The following is an 18713-nucleotide window of genomic DNA, read 5'->3' on the forward strand; positions in this document are numbered from 1 at the left end:
ATTCCCCAGATTACTGGAAATATCATGATGGAGTTTTTTCACTACAATCGTTTCCCAATGACCAGGAATAGTACTGCCAGAACGAACGATATCCAAAATGTCTTCTAGTTTACAAACTTCAGCCATTCTGTTTACACGGGGATCACTATTCACTCTGTTTTCAATCATCCTCATCCCCACACTTATTCAAAGGGTATTGACTACATTCTGATCAATATATACCCAGCGTTTTGCATTGTAGTTCCCCATTTTTATTTTACTTTAAACAAAAAGTCAATGTATCAAAAAAGAAAAAATCCCTGGCTTCAACCAACCGCAGGTTATTAGTCTTCTTCTTCTCCATCCAACTCGGCATGGATCTTTTCAAGTCTCTCCTTGAGGCATATACAATTTTTGAGATTGTGCAGAAAAGCCTCCGAAGCGCCTTGGATCCTCCAATCATCCCTGAAAATGTCTTTATCAATAAGAGTCTGGTCGATCTCAGTAATGAAGTCGGTGAGCCAGAGTCTTTTCATTAACGTGTTGTAATTGTTTCTGAAGAAAAAATCGGGCATGTCATTCAGACAATCGTGTTGCCTCTGGCCGGGGTGACTGACTCGGCATCCGTTGCATATTTCTTCTCTGTACCGATGTATCACCCCCTCCACAATATCAACCAACACTGATTTCACTGTGTCCATAAACAGAGACGTCTTGGCCCAAGGAGCAAAATAAGCAGCAGTAGTACTGCAAGATTTGGGTGTCCAGAATGATGGTGATGATGGTAGTCCAGGAGTTTGTTCCTGGCTGCAAATCACGGGGGGGGGAGACTTGGTTTTTCTCAGATCCATAGCTAGTTTTCAAACTGTCATCTTAGTGGGGTCCTTAGTTTTAGATGCTTTGCTGAGTGGAGGGAAGGACTTATTGCGTTGAGCGGAGGGGGAGTCATCTGTAGAATTGAGAGTTTTTTTCACCAGTATAATGTCCCTCGCTGTTTGAGTCTTTTTTTTTTAAAGTTATTTTTCAACTATCATTTTCAACCAAGCAGCAAGAGGTCAAATTTAAGAATAAGTAATATTTTGTCACCATTTTACGGGAAATAGTCAGAGCGCAATGTCACATCTTAAAGACAGCTTGAACTGGATAAATGGTTAGTCTTCAAACATACCGTACGTTCTGCAGTTTCAAGGAAAATATGACACCGTGTTTATGCATGACATGCAAAATATCTTGAAGCCCTACAACCACAAAAAAAAAAAAAGGTACAAGTATATTGTGTTCAAAATATGGCAAAAAGTCGTAATATTGTATAATGTATTGTTTCATCGAAACAGTGTTAAAATCACAAACTTGCCTTTTAGAGTCGCAGTCTTTTACAAAAATTCTGTTTTGTTAAGAGCTACCAAAACATAGTAAACATCGCAATTTTTCCCAAAACAAACTGGGAATGGGGACATCGATAACATATTTTAATGTTTAATTTTCTTCAGGGCTACCGTAGTGCACATTGATGAACACTTTAAAACAGAAATAATGCTTACAAGTGTAAATGAGACAGATTTTAGCTTTGAGCTAATTTCCATCTGTAGTCCCGTCACATACAGCATATAAGAACATGACATTTATATATATATATATATACAGCAAAAATAAAATACATGATATGCAGAAAGAGCATGAGCAGCATACAAGCATTTACCACATGGCAGTACAATGTAGCAGCTATGATATATAAAGTGCAAGATAAGATAAAAGCGCTACATAAAGTGCAAGAGGAGATACCCCTGTGTTAAAGTGCATTTATTTAGCGGTGATTACACGTCTGTTTGTTGCTCAACCATTCTTTAAGTTGACCTTTAAAACTATTGAGAGTGGGACAATCCCGTATCTCAGTTGGGGGGGCTATTCCACAATGAGCTGCCTTTAATGGAGAGGACATTTTGTCCAAAGGTGGTCCGTCTGTGGTGGACTTCACAGTCTCCTCTGGTTTCTGACCTAGTGCTGCGTCCAGTGTGTTTTCTGTGGATGAATTCCCCCAAGGAGAGGGGGCCAGCCCATGTAAATATTATTTTTTTAAAAACACATACTTTTAAAAGACATAAAAAATGTCAAAAACTCAAGAAATTGTGATTTTCAAGGATGGTACAGTGGTGGTATGACTGTGGCTTTCTGTCAAACACCTGGATAGCTCTCTTGAACAGCTGTTCTATGGGTTTCAGGTGTGTGGCACAAGCAAACGACCAGTTTGTAAAACAGTATTCAATGTGGGATAGAATCATACAGTGGAGGTATGACTTTGCAGCATTGACAGTTAAGAAAAAGGTCTAATTTATTTAAAATGTTGCAAGTTGAATTTAATGGTATTGGATAATTTCTGGATATGTTTCTTAAAAAGTCAAGTGCGAGTTCCAATATGACACTCCCTGTTCAAGATACTTGCACTGGGAGACTAGTTATATTTCTGCTCCATTTAAAAATACATTGGATCCTTCGATCCTTAAAACTAGAACACTGATGGCTGGCTTACGCTACAAACTTCATCACCTTTTAACAAGAGAGTAAGTATATAAAACGTTATTTTGTATATTTTACACATCAGCAGAAACAGAGAGAGATGGCAGGACACTGTGTTTTAGAGAGAACCCCTCCCCCCTGCGTCAGCAAACGGCTTGCGCGGTAATACCATCGCCCAGATGGTCCGCTTTTAGTTTCCCAGACGATGCTTGTCAGGACTCTTTTCACTTCTGGCGGCGGGGGGATATTTCCTTCTTCTTCCTCCACATTGAGGGGTAATGGTGAAAACTCTTCTTTGATCTCGCTTTTTATTTGCGTTTCTTTGCTTTTTGTTGCACATATCTTGTACACCGCTGGTTCCACAGTGTTTTCTTGATGCACTACTTCTTCCGATACAATGGTTGCGTGGAGATCTCTGGAAGACACCAGAGTTAACACAGCCCAATCTGTTGAGGTCAACGTTGCTTTAACACTGTGGGGTCCATACGTTTCTCCATTCTTCAGATTGTAGAAATGCAGTTCATTCGCCATATAGTTGAATACGTATCCCCAAACAAGTTCATTTTCCAGAAGCCATTTCTCTTCAAGATCTTCGACCGGAGGTGTTTGAACCCGGCACAGATACTGCATCCGTTTCTTGATTGGCGCTCCGGACGGATGGCGGTAAGTTGTCACAGGCGTCTCGCTGATTAAACCCATATCGAGGCGTCTCTTGGCCATTTTTTTCTTTTTGGAAAGATGACTTGATGATTGGAAATGACTGGCTTTTTATCTGCACGGGGTTCTTTTTTTTTATCTCACTCCAACCCTTCGTTCTTCTGACATCACATAATTGGGGCGGGCCCTTCTGTCACTTTTATGCATACTAATGTGATGGAAGCGGCATTTTGTTTTAATAGACTTGGGGGCGGGCCCACCTGTCACTTTTTATGCATACTAATGTGATTGAAACATTTTTTATTATACACCATAAGGCGCAACAGTGGGGGCTTTTCACACCTGTGAATACACATCACCCCCCTCCTATCGACGGATCTCACACCTACTTGGGATATCACACCTACTTGAGATCTCACAGCTCGAACAAAGGGGAGGCGGTAGTTAGCTCATTAGCATAAGTAGGGAGAGGTGTGACCTGTCACAGCACCTGTCACTTTCTATGCATACTAATGAGACGAAAGCGGGATGAATAATACTACTATGGTCTAGCTTCAGCAGCTACATTACCTACGGGTGCGTTCGTTAATATTAACTGTGCGTCCGGAGTCACTGTCGCACAGACTGGACCGCTGGTGAACAGCTGTTAGAACGGGCAATTCAGGTGTTCAGAGCAGAGCTCCCTGTCGGAGCGGCAGAGCGTGATGTGAACTGAAAAGTTTTTCTGTGGCAATATTATTTAAGGAATGGTTGAGCTAGCTAGCTAGCATACATTGTCACTATCTGCTAACGTTAGCTTTAGCCTTCTATTTATAATAGTTTTTTTCATAGGCTATAAACAGAGGTGGTATAAGTATATATATATTGTACTTGAGTAAAAGTAGAAGTACTCAGATCTTGTACTTGAGTAAAAGTAGAAGTACTCAGGTCTTGTACTTGAATAAAAGTAGAAGTACTCAGATCTTGTACTTGAGTAAAAGTAGAAGCACACAGATCTTGTACTAGAGTAAAAGTAGAAGTACTCAAATCTTGTACTTGAGTAAAAGAAGAAGTACTCAGATCTTGTACTTGAGTAAAAGTAATAGTCCCAGAGTGTAGGAATACTCTGTTACAGTAAAAGTCCTGCATTCAAAATGTTCCTCAAGTAAAAGTAGAACGGTGTTATCATCAAAATATAGTGAAAGTAGCGACAGTAAAAGTAGTGATTGTGCAGATTGGTCCATTTCAGAATAATAGATATGATATGTTTTATAATGATTGATCATGAAAGTGTTCTCAAAGCTGGTAAAGGTGCAACTAGTTTGAATGACTTTGTATACTGCAGGGTAGCTTGTGGATTTACTCCAGGTGGAACTAAAGTCGGAATTAACACTTGATTATATTTCACATCATTCATCCACATCTGTAAAGTAACTAAAGGTATTACATACATGGAGTGGAGGAAAAGTAGAGCATGTACCTCTGAACTGTAGTGGAGTAGAAGAACAAAGTAGCAAAACATTTAAATACTTAAATAAAGTACAAGTATCTCAAAATTGTGCCCAAGTATAGTACTTGTTGAGTTTATGAACTTAGTTACTTCACACCATGTGGCTATAAAGATAAAAAGACTTAAGCCTTGCACAGAGGCATGAAAATACATTTTCAAAATGCTCAACAGTGCTGCCAAAATTATAAACTGACTGCTACATCATTTAAAATAAATGCTTTTATATATTTCTATTAGATGTGACTCTTTGGCGTTTCTGTTATTATTAACACTGCTGCTTTAGTTGTTCTGACTGCTAAAATCCTCTGTTATTCCGTGGGGTGGGGGAGCCGGTGGCTCGGATCCTTGTCACCTTTTTCATACCTGATGAGTTTGCATCCCTGTATGTTAAAAAGCCTCAGTCACCTTAATTCATGTAATAAAAACATCTCAGGTCAGTAACACTCAAAGCTAAATGTGCAATACCATGTTCAGCTATGTTACTATTTATAATGTTATTGTTGTTACATCAGAAGATGTACATATTGGAATGATTTCTTAACTTACAGTAGGCTATTTTTTACAATGTGTGTTGGAAGGATTTATTAAATTACAATGAATATTGTCATTGTTGAAGGCTTTTAGAGAAGGGTGAACTATAAGCCTGAATTACATAACATTTTATACCTAAAAACTTAAAAGCCACAATAAATAAATCACAATTATTCTAGTTATTTTTACCTCCCGTATTGCTTTCAACCCACCAGCTTTTATGGTGTTGTTACGTCACTAACTGTAAGCTTGTCACATACAGTCTATGGTCACTCAGAGTAACCTACTGTTAATTCAGCTGCTGGAGAAGAAAGATCAGGGGTGGAGGGGGGAGAGAGCTGTGGTTGATGGGCCATTAGTTGTGTAAATACACAGCTGAGAGCTGCCGTTTCATTCAGACTGTTTAAAAAATGGTAACAACGGACTATTTTTCTTAGCGGATGCATGTCAATTTAAATCAATACAACTATTTTTAAATCAATAAAAACATTTTCTAAATCCATAAAAGCATTTCAATTAATATTGGGAGTCATTTTGTTACTTTGTTGAGAATGTGGCCATGTAATAAGCGGGATATTTGCAGCGACTTGTTCCTCATGGGGAAAATAACACCCTTCATCCAGATGAGGATCCCTCCGCTACGCTTTGGGATCCTGATCGACCGACGAAGCTCCATTAAAATATACATATTTTTGGTGAATTACTGAGTTTAGGCACGTTAATAACGTTTTAATGCGAACATAAACATAAATGATCGTGGTGACGATGATGATTGAATTAGGATTAAAAATCGAGAGCCGGGCTGCATTTCCTCCCGTTTATTTTGGAATAACAAAATTATTTTGTTAAATAACAACATGGTGATGTTTTGTAAATGATTACATGTCTCTTATTTAGCACAGTAGTATGATATCCGTGACATATGGATCTTAACAAAGTTCCGCTGTACATCCAGCATACTGTATCTCACTTTATGTCACATGAGCTCCAGTGTGGAACCCCACTGCACCCCCTGGTGGATCAATGATCCATTGCAGTTGGCTTCATTATAATTACATTTATCTATCACGGGGGCGGTCTCAAGTCAAGCTGGAGGTTTTCCCTTGAGCGAGGGCAGAACACGTACCAATCACGGCCCTCGCGTTTCAAACTGTTTGTAATTAATCGCTACATCTGTATCTCCTAAGTGCCTGAGTTCGTAACAATTTCTGGTGACTTGTATTTCATAATGACTCATTTATTTATTTCAAGAGACTTGTACTTCATAATGACACATTTATTTATTTATTTCAGGGGACTTGTATTTCATAATGTCTCATTTCCATTCCTTATATGCAGATGAACGGGGCATGGTTAGCTCACAGATCCAGAGACCCAGACCAAAGCAACAGGACCACACTGACTACTCGAGAAGAGGAAGAAAATGGAGGAGAAGGACTACTGAATGAAAATAAGGCAGAAGTAGCATGATTTTGTTCTCAGGAGGGGACTTTGAGAGAGTATTACACTTTATAAAGTGTGTTCTTTTTTTATAAGTGTGTGGTTGCCTTCCTGCTGAAAAAACCAGCATGGACCAGCATATGTTGTGTTTTGGTCACCAGCATGGTCCATGCTGGTGGATCATGCTGGTGACCAAAACACAACATATGCTGGTCTGCTGGCATACCAGGAGACCAGGATTTATCTATCACCAGCTTATGTTAGTATTAGGGATGTAACGATATACCGAATATCGCGGTATCGCGGTAAATAAACTTCCCAATACCGTCGTGAGACTAACAAAATCTACCGCGATAAAAAAAAAAAAAGATTTTTCCTTTTTTTTTTTTTTTTTTAAACACTTTATTTAACCAGGTGGTCCCATTGAGATCATCGATCTCTTTTTCAAGAGAGACCTGTCTAACATGGCAGCAAGTAGGTTACAACATGAAAATAAAACAACAGATAACACAAAAGGACCTTGTATTTACAGGGCTACATTTACACACCTAGAGACATTGACAAGTATCAACCATATATTTATATCTCGCCCTGTCAATAAGCCTGGCGTTGGACTTTTTCGCTGTCCTTCATTTCGACAGACAGGATCGTAAAATATCCGTCATAATCCCTTATTACCCGTCGGGTCTGAAAAGTTCACGATAGAGCATGCTCGTGAACTGTCAACGGGGGGAGGGGGCGGTGTTATGCCATGTGTGCATGCACCTCGCGGGACGCGCACAGCGTAAAGCAAGACCTCCCAGACATGTATTGATCTGTACGGCAAAGTACGGTTTGGAAACTATATAATTTCCTTTTGGAGGGCATGCATAACACGGCATAACACCAGAGCCTGGCTGCGGGGGAACGTTGGCGCTGTTCCGAGTTTGTTCTAATCTGTCAAAATGACAGACTGCTTTCAGATTTTTCCATCATTGTTAAATAAAATATTCGGTTAACGCGACCACTGGTGTCCCAGCAACATCAGTACCAAGCGAGATTTTTTCCAGAGCAGGGGATATTGTAAATGCCCAAACATCCCAGCTTATAAATACCTGGAAATGTGGACATTCTCATATTCCTAAAAACCTGTCTGATGATGCTGAGTGAGTGACTAGTGAGTTTGAGTTGAGTTACTTGAAAAACTAAAGTGAAACTTGATTTATTTTATTGCAGGGTCTGATTATTAAATGTCCTTGTTTATTTGTGAGATGCAGTGGCATAAAGAAAATGCTTACTTTGTTTGGTAGTACTAGTAGGTACAAAAACACTGGTTTTCTTGTTCCAGTCTGTTACTGTCAATTTGTTTTTGACACTTTAAAATACTGCTGTCCTACAAAAATGCTGTAAAAATCCGATTTATTATGTAATAAAAAAACATTTTCCGAGTAAAAAAATGTTTTATTGAAAAAAAGAAAAGTCTGAATTTTTTTTCCTTTCCTTTATTATTCAATATCGCGATAAATACGGTACTGTGGACTTGTTATCCCGATATTATCGTACCGTGAGTTTTTGGTATCGTTACATCCCTAGTTAGTATTAAATATACAATGTATTCTGGTAACTATCAAAATAAAGACATTGTATAGTGTTCATAACAGTATTTGCATTTAATAAGTTATACTTAATCAGGGCTCGACATTAAGGATTGCCCAATGGCCCGGGGCCATCTAGTATTTAGCTCGGGCAATGAAGCCTCACCTGCTGGTTGCCCGATCGGGCAATCTATTATGCCAGTATCATGCAGCTCGCGGATCCAGTAATGAGTGACCCGACAGTAAAACCAAACATATCTATAACTAGTGTTTGAGAGGTAATTAAAATAGCTACGTGTGATATTCTAACCTGAAGTGTGTGTTTTATCTGCTCATCGCTGCATGTGGTCATGCAGAGCTGCGTGTCGACTCGTCAGCAGCAGCTGATCACTCTCTCCCGTCAGATTAGACTTCACTCGCGTTTATGTCCATATCGATCAGATCCAGCTAGTTCTAGCTAATGATATGACTAACTGCTATAGACTGTATATATAAATGGACGTAGTGTCCGTGACATCACCCATAGGATTCTGCAGAGTTGCAGAGAAGCCCTTAGTAGGCGGAGTCGGTCACTAACGGCTCGACAGTGACGTCAGAGTTCAACTCCCGCCTACTCCAGCCTGCTCCAAATAAGGGCGAAGAGGCGGAGCCGAGGCGGGAACTGCTGCCTCCGAACTGGAAGTAAACAGAGCTAGCTCAGGCTAAGAAACTAAGCTAACATGAAATACATTCATACCAAGTTACTGCTAACAGTGTAGTTCCCCTATATAAACGTTACATTCATAATCAAATGAGACAATCTGCAAGATAATTAGCTATATTTTGTTATTCTTAATGCTTGTCATTCACACGTTAAGAAAATAAGTACCGATACATAGCAGAACAATTGTGGCGATGTTCAGCTTAATAAGCTTTGTTCAACATAATTTATTTAGCTAATACTACAGCAGGCGAACCAAGTCTGCGTTTCGCTGCATTCCTTGATCTCAAGTTATAACGACGGACTCCATTGCCCGGACTTAACGGAGCCGCAGTGGGCTAGTTCCAGGACGTCGGCTGGAGCTAGCCCCCTGCGGCTCCGTTAGCTCCGGCGGCCACCACTGGGATAATTGGGTCCCCTATTAACATTTGCTCCCGTTTAGCATTATGGGCGTCATAGCCATAGACTATAAAACTCTTACCCAAGGCTGAATCATAAACTAAAATGTATATGTATATATAAAGGGTTACGTCCTTAGCTGGCTAATAAGTAACAAGCTAAGCTACCAAGCACACAAACACCTGCGAACGGAATTAACATGTATAATATTATCATTTTAGACTTCTTGGAAGTTCTGTTAGTATATTCAAGCGCACAGCACGACATTTTAATTGTCTGGTATTTGTAACAATATTCCCGAAAATGCACAATCACCACGAACACGGCTAAAGCTAAAGGGTCAAGTACAGTACTATGACTAACTAACGTTGTAGCCTCTATGGTTGTAGCCTAGCAGAGTGGACAAGTTGCTGTTAGCTGACAGTGAGGCATGTCCATCAAAGTGACCACGCCCTAATTTATGCAAAAACTTTAAGACCTAATATAAATAAAATGGTTGTGTTAGAAAACAATTCACTCACAGATTCATAATCATGAAGGTGGAATCTAACTATATCGATAATAATATTTATTGCATCCATGGGTAGACACATGTTTTTTTCTGCTGTAAAGTTGGGCATTTTAACATGGGGGTCTATGGAAATTGCTCCTTTCTCCATTCAGTCCCTAGCGGCCCATGTATGAACTGCAGTGTGTTGCACTTCCGTATTGGCGTCCCGGCTGTTCCCCAGAGTTTGCCGCTTGCAACCTGCTTATTAAAAGACACCTAAACAATAAGTGTTGCTATGCAACTGGGTGAGGCCACAAAGTATAGCACGGCATTATGCATTTGTTTACATGCCCACCGGAACCCCGAGGCATTACCAACAGATCAACGCACAATCAACCCATACAGGACATCTCTTTCTCCACATTAAAGAGCCTGTGACACGAAGCCAACAACTGTTGTGCAATGAAATAGTGGGCTACTAGTAATCTCGAACCGTCAGTTTAAAAAAGAAAAAGCGATAACGTTCCCATAAATATCAATCATTTTGAACATCGCGGGAAAATTCCTTCGACTCATTTTGAGGTTTTGGGGGAAGCCGGAAGTGACGTCAATGCGGGAACGCTTCACTGTGCGGCGAGAGAGCCAAGCACGGACAAAGTGTGTTGTCATGCGTAGAAATGGTGAATTACTGAGTTTAGGCATGTTAATAACGTTTTAATGAAGTTGACTACAGTATATTCATATTTGTCAGTGCTTTCATGTCAATTCGGCGAACATAAACATAAATGATCGTGGTGAAGATGATGATTAAATTAGGATTCAAAATCGGTAGTGAGAGCTGCTGAATTTCCTCCCGTCGGATGTGATATAAAAACAAATCGATTATTTTTGTAGTTGTAAACTCAAGTGGATGAAACTACATTTATTAGTGCTTTCATGTCAATTCGGCGAACATATGATACATTAAATGATCGTGAGGATGATGATTTAAAAATCTTTTGTTTGAGCCGGTCTGCATTTCCTGATGAGAAAACAAACCTTAGCTTTTTGTAGTTGCAGTCAGTGGTGTAGTGGGCGTTGGACGCGGGGGTACGCCGTACCCCCACTTATTTGAAGCATGATTTCTTTTTTTAATTGTCTAATACATCTAAAATCATTGCCAGTGTTATCAGTTGCAAGTGTGTGTTTGTTGTAATGATGACGAAAACATAATAGGCAGATTTCACAGTAATTATAATAAAAACGTAGCTCAAGCATTTATGCAACTTGATTTGAAGCGTGTGTGTGTGAGGGGCAGAACTGTGTGTGTAGGGTGACCAGGTGTCCCGCACTGTGCGGGACTGCACACACAGCATTTTTATTATTTGTCCCGCGTCCCACACATTGAGACTATGTCCCACATTTGAGTGATAGTCGCGCACAAAGGCCGGATCGGTTCGCTGACAGCCGGCACCGCCCTTTATTATTATATTGTCTAAACGGCATCATGTAAGTTGCGCTGACAGGCGATACAGAGGTCCCCAAGCCCCCCCCCCCCCGTTGACAGTTCACGAGCGCGTCCATAGTGTCTCCTGTCCACCCACCACCCCGTCCACCCAGTAAAAACATCCCCACTACACCACTGGTTGTAGTAGTACACCAACATGGATTAAACGTGTGTTTTTTTTTACCACAATGTTGGGGAAATTAATGGATAAAATGCAAGGATTATTATTATTATTATTATTCCCACTCCGATCGGGACACCGTTTCCCCGCAGCGAGGCTCCCCCCTTTGACAGTTTACGTGGGCTGGGCTGGGTGCAGTGGCGGACTGGCCATCTGGACGAATCGCGATGGGCCGGTACCGAAGTGGGCCGGTCGGATAAGTCACTAGCACATCCCCCACTCCCACCGTTGACAATTTACTAGTGGTACCGAAGTGGGCCGGTCGAGAGTCCCGGGCTGATTTTTAGTCCCAGTCCACCACTGGCTACATGACCGTATGATCGCCCATATTGACGCACCTAATTCCTAAACTTCTAACAGATACAACATAAACCGATCCTTCAGCCTCATATGAGCTCTCAGAAACGTTCAAAATTAAACTGTCATCGCTGTCTGAGCTTGCTGCTGTGTGCCCCATCGTGCGTTTACATGCAGATGCTGGGATCCTGAACGGTGCAGCTGGAGCGCTGTGCCCGCAATGACGTCACACATAATTTGGCGGGACTTGAAGAATCCCCGAGAAGATCTAGAAAATGGTCAACATTGAAGGGCAGATTAATGGTTATCATAGTCCAAATATCCAAAATCAGTTCAGTAACGGTTTTCAAGGGGACAATATTTACTCAAATTGATGGGTTTGGATGATGGGGGAAACTATTGTCACAGGCTCTTTAAGTGTTAGACATTATAATTGACTATTCTTGTCTGTCACATACTCTTCTTGTCTGTCACATAAGTGGCGCAACTGAAGCAGTATTGCGCTAAAGGGAAATTATTTTGAGAGATTTAGATTTGCTGGCTAACGGGAACTCTGACGTCGCCATTTTGTGTGCTTCGTGGATGCGCTCGGCTCCTCTCGACTGCTGCTCGGGTCTGCTCGGTCAGCTTCCTGATGAGGAGGCATTCGTTCGACCAACTTACAGTAGATAACATTACAAACATTTTTAACAGGGGCCATAATTGTGTAAATAATGTTTGTTTTGGCAGTTACAACTGAATGTAATGTGTTCTACTTTTTTACATCTGGGAAGGACTTTGCCTTCATCAGATGGAAAGTGTCTTGACCAACAACTTAAGTATTTCTTATAGCTATGCAGGGCAGGCAAGCGAAAGAACAAACAAACAAGTGAAATGAAGAATCAAATTGAAATTGTACAATATAATATTGTGGTTGTTCATCTTATAATTCAGTCTAGAGAATGCACCAGACAGCATCTAAGACCTGCAAAAATCTACATTTTCTAGGGGGAGGTCCCTAAAACCCTTCGTGCCATTTCGTCCGCGCGCATTTTTCAGGGCAATAGGGCCATCTTTAAATTAGCTTAGATGGCCCACATTGCCATCTCCCAAAATCCTTAATGTCATGCACTGTTAATACAATAATATTACAAAAAAAACCTACATCTAAATAAATATATCATCTAAAATAGATGCATTTGATTTAAAAATAACAAATATAATTCAAAATGTAAACAGCAACAAAGAAATTATAAACATTTTTTTTCTTTTTCTTGTTAATATCCATTATCTTCTCTGTTATATATCTTCCGGTCTTTGCCAATTTGGCCAGCATTTCTTGGTCCTCCACGTCTTTCTCGTACAGCCACTGCTTGAAGCAAACTGAAAATAAGAAACAACCATGTTTTAACACATCATATTAAATTATGTGATGATAGAACTGCAAACAGAATATCTGAAACTTTAACAAAATAAATAACTCAGTTACCTCTAATCTTTAACCCATGTTTGTATAATTGAGTTAACTCTGTGTGTTGCTGCTAGCATACATAATACCTGACGTGGAAACGTTACTCGTGGATGGGGCTACAGAGCTACGACAAAGACAGTCGAACCCGGTGCATTTCTCCGTCTGAATGTGGTGCACTTTTTCTAAATGTTTAGACAAAAAGCTTGTGTTACCACCCTTACATGCTAAATTCTTATTGCACTTTTGGCAATGAGCATTTTCCACATCGAGACCAAGCCCCCAGGAAGTGCGCCGGACTCTGAGGAAAATATTGGTTGTGTTGAATAAACGGTGGTACCACAATTTCCTTACCAGTCTGTGACGTCGACCGGCCCAGAAATACTTTTTCCCATTGACTAACATTGGGAAAGAGACGTCTGTAAATCGGTGGATAATTTTTTTGAAACTAAATAAACGACCCAGTATGAACTATTTTATAGCCCTTATTAGAAACATTTGGTCCTTAAAGTTGTAAAATGCACTAAAAGTCCAATCTAGATTTATTTTCTTTCTCCATTCTTTCTAGTGAGCCGAGAGTGGGTGCTCGGGGGCGGGGCTTAAGGGGCGCATGCTCTGTGAGCGCACATACGGGTTCTTCTGCTCTGACAGCTAGGCATGACAGGTAATATGACGTTTCGCTCTCTCAAAAGTTGGGCCATTTTGACTTAATGCGCCAATGAGCAGCTCTCATAGGAAAGAACGAGACCCCTCCTCCGATGCTGTATCCAGTTCTTATTATACATCCATACTCAAGACGGGTAACATATAACTACCCTCGGGGCGCTTAGTTCTCTCCGCCATGTGTGTGTGTGTTTCTGTGCGCACACGTGCGCGTGTGTGTGTGTGTGTGTGTGTGTGTGTGTGTGTGTGTGTGTGTGTGTGTGTGTGTGTGTGTGTGTGTGTGTGTGTGTGTGTGTGTGTGTGTGTGTGTGTGTGTGTGTGTGTGTGTGTGTGTGTGTGTGTGTGTGTGTGTGTGTAAACTGCCCCATCCCCTCGCACACCGACAGGGGAGAGATCTCTCGTCTGGATTGAAAACATCGAGAATAAATCATAAACGCATTTTGTAGTCTCTTTTTTGTAGTAAGACTGCAATATAATTTTTATGTAGATATAATACATATGACATCTATTTTTTAAATGTCTCCAGTAGCGATAAAAATATCGATAACGTTGGACCTTAACTGTACCACGGTCTTTACTAATTCAGCCCCTGGGCCCCGTTAATACTGGGGCTTGGTACCCATCCCTAGTTTTAATTATTACATCATCAATATTACATTTCAAATAACCAAGTACTTGGTGTCTCACAAAGAGCAAGTGGCTAGTGTTGCTAAGAACATACCTGGGGATGGTGATGATGGTGGCTCTTCGCTGCAGGATCTGGTCGATGTCCTTCTCGCAGAAGCGATTGCCTTTGTCGTTCTCGTCCATGATGGCGGCGTAGGCTCCTTTCCTCAGCAGGTCCTCAATCTCCTTCTTGGAGAACTGCTGGACGGCTAAAGGTGACGCAGAGAGACATTTACACAATTGGATTTAGAAAACTCTTTTCGAAAATAAACTAAGCGTACTGCAACAGCGACTGACCCAAAAATGACTTGGCATCTAGAAATATGACAGATTTTCTTTTCCTCACCCCGTTGTTGTTGCATTCTTTGTTCCCACTCGTGCTCTGCAGGACGGCACGGTCCAGCCCGAGCTTCAGACTAGCTTTATCCAGCATTTCCCTCTCATAGTTTCTAGTGATCAGACGGTATACCTTCACCGCCTTAGACTGGCCAAAACGATAACACCGAGCTTGAGCCTGAAATAAAAAATTAAAAGAGGGGTCAAAAGAGCATCATGTGCAGCTGCTGTTCAACGTTTTTAAGCATTAAATGGGAAAATAGACACTTAAAGAACCGAGGGAATAAATGGAAAGACTGTTGTTGTTGTAGCCCTATTGAACTATCTTTAGGACAGACAGAGCAGATATATATATCGTATATTATAGGAATGTTAAGAGACAAGAAATGATAAACATTCTAAGAGGCCGACTACAAAAGGTAGACTCAATGGCTCTTGATGAGTGAGCAATGAATGCAATGAATGCAATCTCAATGAGCAGTCCCAAAACATGCTGTTGTATAAAAAGAAATAGGTCCTGATTTCTTCTATCTAGTGTTGGATGATTTGTTGTATTGATTGCTGATGGATGTTAAGATATGTTTTACAATTATCACAAAAAGATTATTGTAATTGGAATCAAAAAGTTTACAAATCGTAGTTTTAATAAAAATGACTAGCAATATAGGGTTTATTCAACAGCAGTAAAGCATTAAGTTGCTAAATTAACGTACACTGAACTTTAAAACGTACCACTATTTAGGAAAGGACCTGATCAGAAGGATTGACTAGTAAGACAGCAAAGAGGCGGAGGAGGTCTCTGTCATGTACAACCATTGGTAGATGTTACACCTGAAAGAAAGATAAGGAAATAAGAGAAGACATCCTCTTAAGTAAAATACCAAATCATGTCAAGCTTTACATTTTTCAGTCTTTACAATGCACTGTTGGAAATTAGATTCCAAAGGCTAAATTCAAACTCAATACCATAAATAACTGGGTAAGAAAGTAGTGCTTTACCTGATAGAACACGTTCCACACGGAGCAGCAACCATCCGGCTGGGCCTTTTGCTGCATATCATCTCCTCCCTCTCCACTGTTTCCAGTAGATATCTACTGCCTCTGTCCAATAAAACATAAATGCCCCAACACAATAATATTTAAAAAGTTAAAAACAATAACTTGCTTTTGGCATTCAAATGTATTATAATCTCACCTTTTTCCTGGATATCAGGAAGGTCAGGAGGGCCAGGAAGTCGTTCACTTCAAGTCCGCAACCAGTCATATGAGTTCAAATGCAAAGCCTGAACGATGACAAGAGCGGGAGACTTACATTTTACAAGATAAGTAATACCAGAGCAGTGTGTACGACATCCTGAGAACAGATCAAATCCCCTGACAGACTCACACACTTTAGTGATGTCCTCATCTGATAATGATGTTTCATTTTTAGCAGCAAAGTAACATTACTCAAGGTATATGTTGGACCCAATTCATGTACAGAATGTTTTGCATCTCCTCAAACATGGTCTGTATAGTTAAGTAGAAACAAACTGTCCCTACAGTTTCAGGTAGATTAACACACATTTGTAAGAAAAGTTAGCAATGAAGCACAAAACCCCTCTTTATTAAGCTAGCTGCCACATAAAGTACAGCTTAACCTGGTAGAGTTAGCAAACGTTAGCTGACTTCATGTCCAACAGAAAACCTCTAACGTGCATTACATTGACGATTTTAAACGCAACTTAACTCTCTCAACTAGTAAAATAACAACTCCAATAATATACCCTTAAATAACTACATCACGTTTTTCAAGGGCAACACAAAATGCAGAAAACGTAAGCTGCTAACTGTTGTTAGCTAAGACAGCTAGCTCGTAACAATAGCCTCCTAGCAAACTTAAGGTTACGTTGACATTAACTTAACGTTGTAAGAAAGCAAAACGAACCGTCGAGAAATATTTTACTCTCAGACTGGGTGTAATTGTGTAGCGTTGCTTACCTCCAGAAGGACTTTTAGCTGTTTCCCAGTAGAGACTAGAGCAGTGGTCACCAACCAGTCGAGTGTGGTGCGGGTGGATCGCGGACCGTTAACAAAACAAGTAACAAAAGAAAGAAAAATAAAATAAAAATAATAATGTTTGAAAAATATGTTTTTAGATGTAAACATATCATCCACCACCCCGTTAGCAGGTGCCACTTGATTGACGTATATTTGAGACACCTCAATAATATAATACATTAACTGTGCTTTATGTGAACCTCATCATGACACAAGAGAGGACGGCAGGAATGTAATTTCCCGTGTTCAGTGAATGCAACAGAGGCAAGTCACCAGACCAATCAGAGAGTTGCATGGAAATACACGTGTGCTTGTGTCATTCAAGCTCGGCTCTCTCTGTCTGTGTGTCTGTGTGTGTGTGTGTGTGTGTGGGGGTGTGTGTGTGTGTGTGTGTGTGTGTGTGTGTGTGTGTGTGTGTGTGTGTGTGTGTGTGTGTGTGTGTATGTATGTATGTATGTATGTATGTATGTATGTATGTATGTATGTATGTGTGTGTGTGTGTGTGTGTGTGTGTGTGTGTGTGTGTGTGTGTGTGTGTGTGTGTGTGTGTGTGTGTGTGTATGTATGTGTGTGTGTGTGTGTGTGTGTGTGTGTGTGTGTGTGTGTGTGTGTGTGTGTGTGTGTGTGTGTGTGTGTGTGTGTGTGTGTGTGTGTGTGTGTGTGTGTGTGGCAATAGCGCATTTAGTGTGATAGAGGGAGAGAGGGAGAGAGAGGAACCGGTGCTAGCGGGGAACGTGATGATAGCATCTGGTTAGATAGCTGCACTAACGGACATAAGGAGCTGTTTCCACAACAAGCTGGAGGAGAGTCTTCCCCTGTCAGACTGAGGGGCTCAGGTGAGCTAAAGGACTCTGAGTGTTTAGATTAGAACGGTTTTGTCACAAATTATTCAAAAGATTATATCCGCGGTACACCTTCATATGATCATTATAGTTATACAAACAATAAGAGAATAAATGAAAAACAGGTATGAAATACTATATGGCAGTAAAACAAGAATACAGTTTAAAAGGGGAGTGATTTGTAAAATATCCATAAAGAAAAAGAACATCTGTTTACAGTTCTGTCTCATATGGGTGCTGAGAGATGAATCCATAGATCTCTTCATGTTGCTCTCAAAGTGCACCAGATTGATGCTTTCATCTTCGATATTTAAAAAAATATCTGTCTGGGCCGTCTTTTTCACTCAATTCTGCAATAGGTAGATCTCGCCTTTCACTTAGGCCGAGGTCGGTGATCTTGGGCTTAAAAAGGTTGGTGACCACTGGACTAGAGAGAGCTGTCAGAGCGGTTACTCTCAGAAGAGCAGCATTGGGCGGAGTCACAGAAACCGCTCTCAACCGCTCTCAACTGACCTTCACCATGGATGTATAATAAGAACGATCTTCTCACTTTGCTCAGCGCTACTGCTTGTTACAACTTTCATTTTCCGTACTCGCCATAAACTGTTATCAGGCTATGGCTCAGGTTAATCCGACGTGAGCGTGGTTCTTGGTTCTTGCCGGGCAGCCAAGTGGGGTCAGCTAAGAACCGGTTTTCTGTGTTTAGAGCCGGCTCCGCTGCGGCTGAAACAGGAAGAACCAGAGCTAAATCAGGCTGTAGCCTGGAACTGGCTCTGGACTCAGAACCAGAGAAGAACCAGTTAAGCACCAGAAAAGCACAAGAATGGTTCTTGAACCGGTTTGGTTTATTGGCAGTTTGCAAACCACTTAAGATTACTGGAGTGTGAAACAAAAGCTATTGAGTCAGTGTTGTGGTGCTGTTGCTTTGGTCTGGATCTGTGAGCTAACCACGCCCCGTTCATTTGCATATAAGGAATTGAAA

At 40.7% G+C, this 18713-nt stretch overlaps 2 protein-coding genes across 4 annotated transcripts in view; both read right to left on the bottom strand.

Annotated features, from left to right (window-relative positions):
* LOC307016200 (RNA binding protein fox-1 homolog 1-like) overlaps positions 1-18713 on the bottom strand; it is a gene marked incomplete at both ends in the record, with an annotated part of 169923 nt that overhangs the window by 18208 nt on the left and 133002 nt on the right.
* LOC307014462 (chromodomain-helicase-DNA-binding protein 8-like) lies at positions 11459-16901 on the bottom strand. 3 transcript variants are annotated; one of them, XM_079642381.1, is made up of 7 exons: positions 16830-16901; positions 16045-16132; positions 15849-15950; positions 15582-15680; positions 14860-15027; positions 14569-14711; positions 11459-13099 (listed from the first exon to the last, which is right to left on the bottom strand). In XM_079642381.1, the coding sequence occupies exons 5-7, from the start codon at positions 14944-14946 to the stop codon at positions 12994-12996; spliced, it is 336 nt and encodes a 111-aa protein (XP_079498507.1). In that variant the 5' UTR covers positions 14947-15027; positions 15582-15680; positions 15849-15950; positions 16045-16132; positions 16830-16901; the 3' UTR covers positions 11459-12993. The 3 variants fall into 3 exon arrangements, with proteins under 3 accessions (XP_079498507.1, XP_079498509.1, XP_079498508.1); XM_079642383.1 differs by having other exon boundaries at positions 14569-14722; XM_079642382.1 differs by lacking the exons at positions 16045-16132; positions 16830-16901 and having other exon boundaries at positions 15849-16033.

The sequence above is a fragment of the Notothenia rossii genome (genome assembly GCF_949606895.1).
Source record: "Notothenia rossii genome assembly, chromosome: 8".
In the NCBI taxonomy this organism is placed as follows: Eukaryota; Metazoa; Chordata; class Actinopteri; order Perciformes; family Nototheniidae; genus Notothenia; species Notothenia rossii.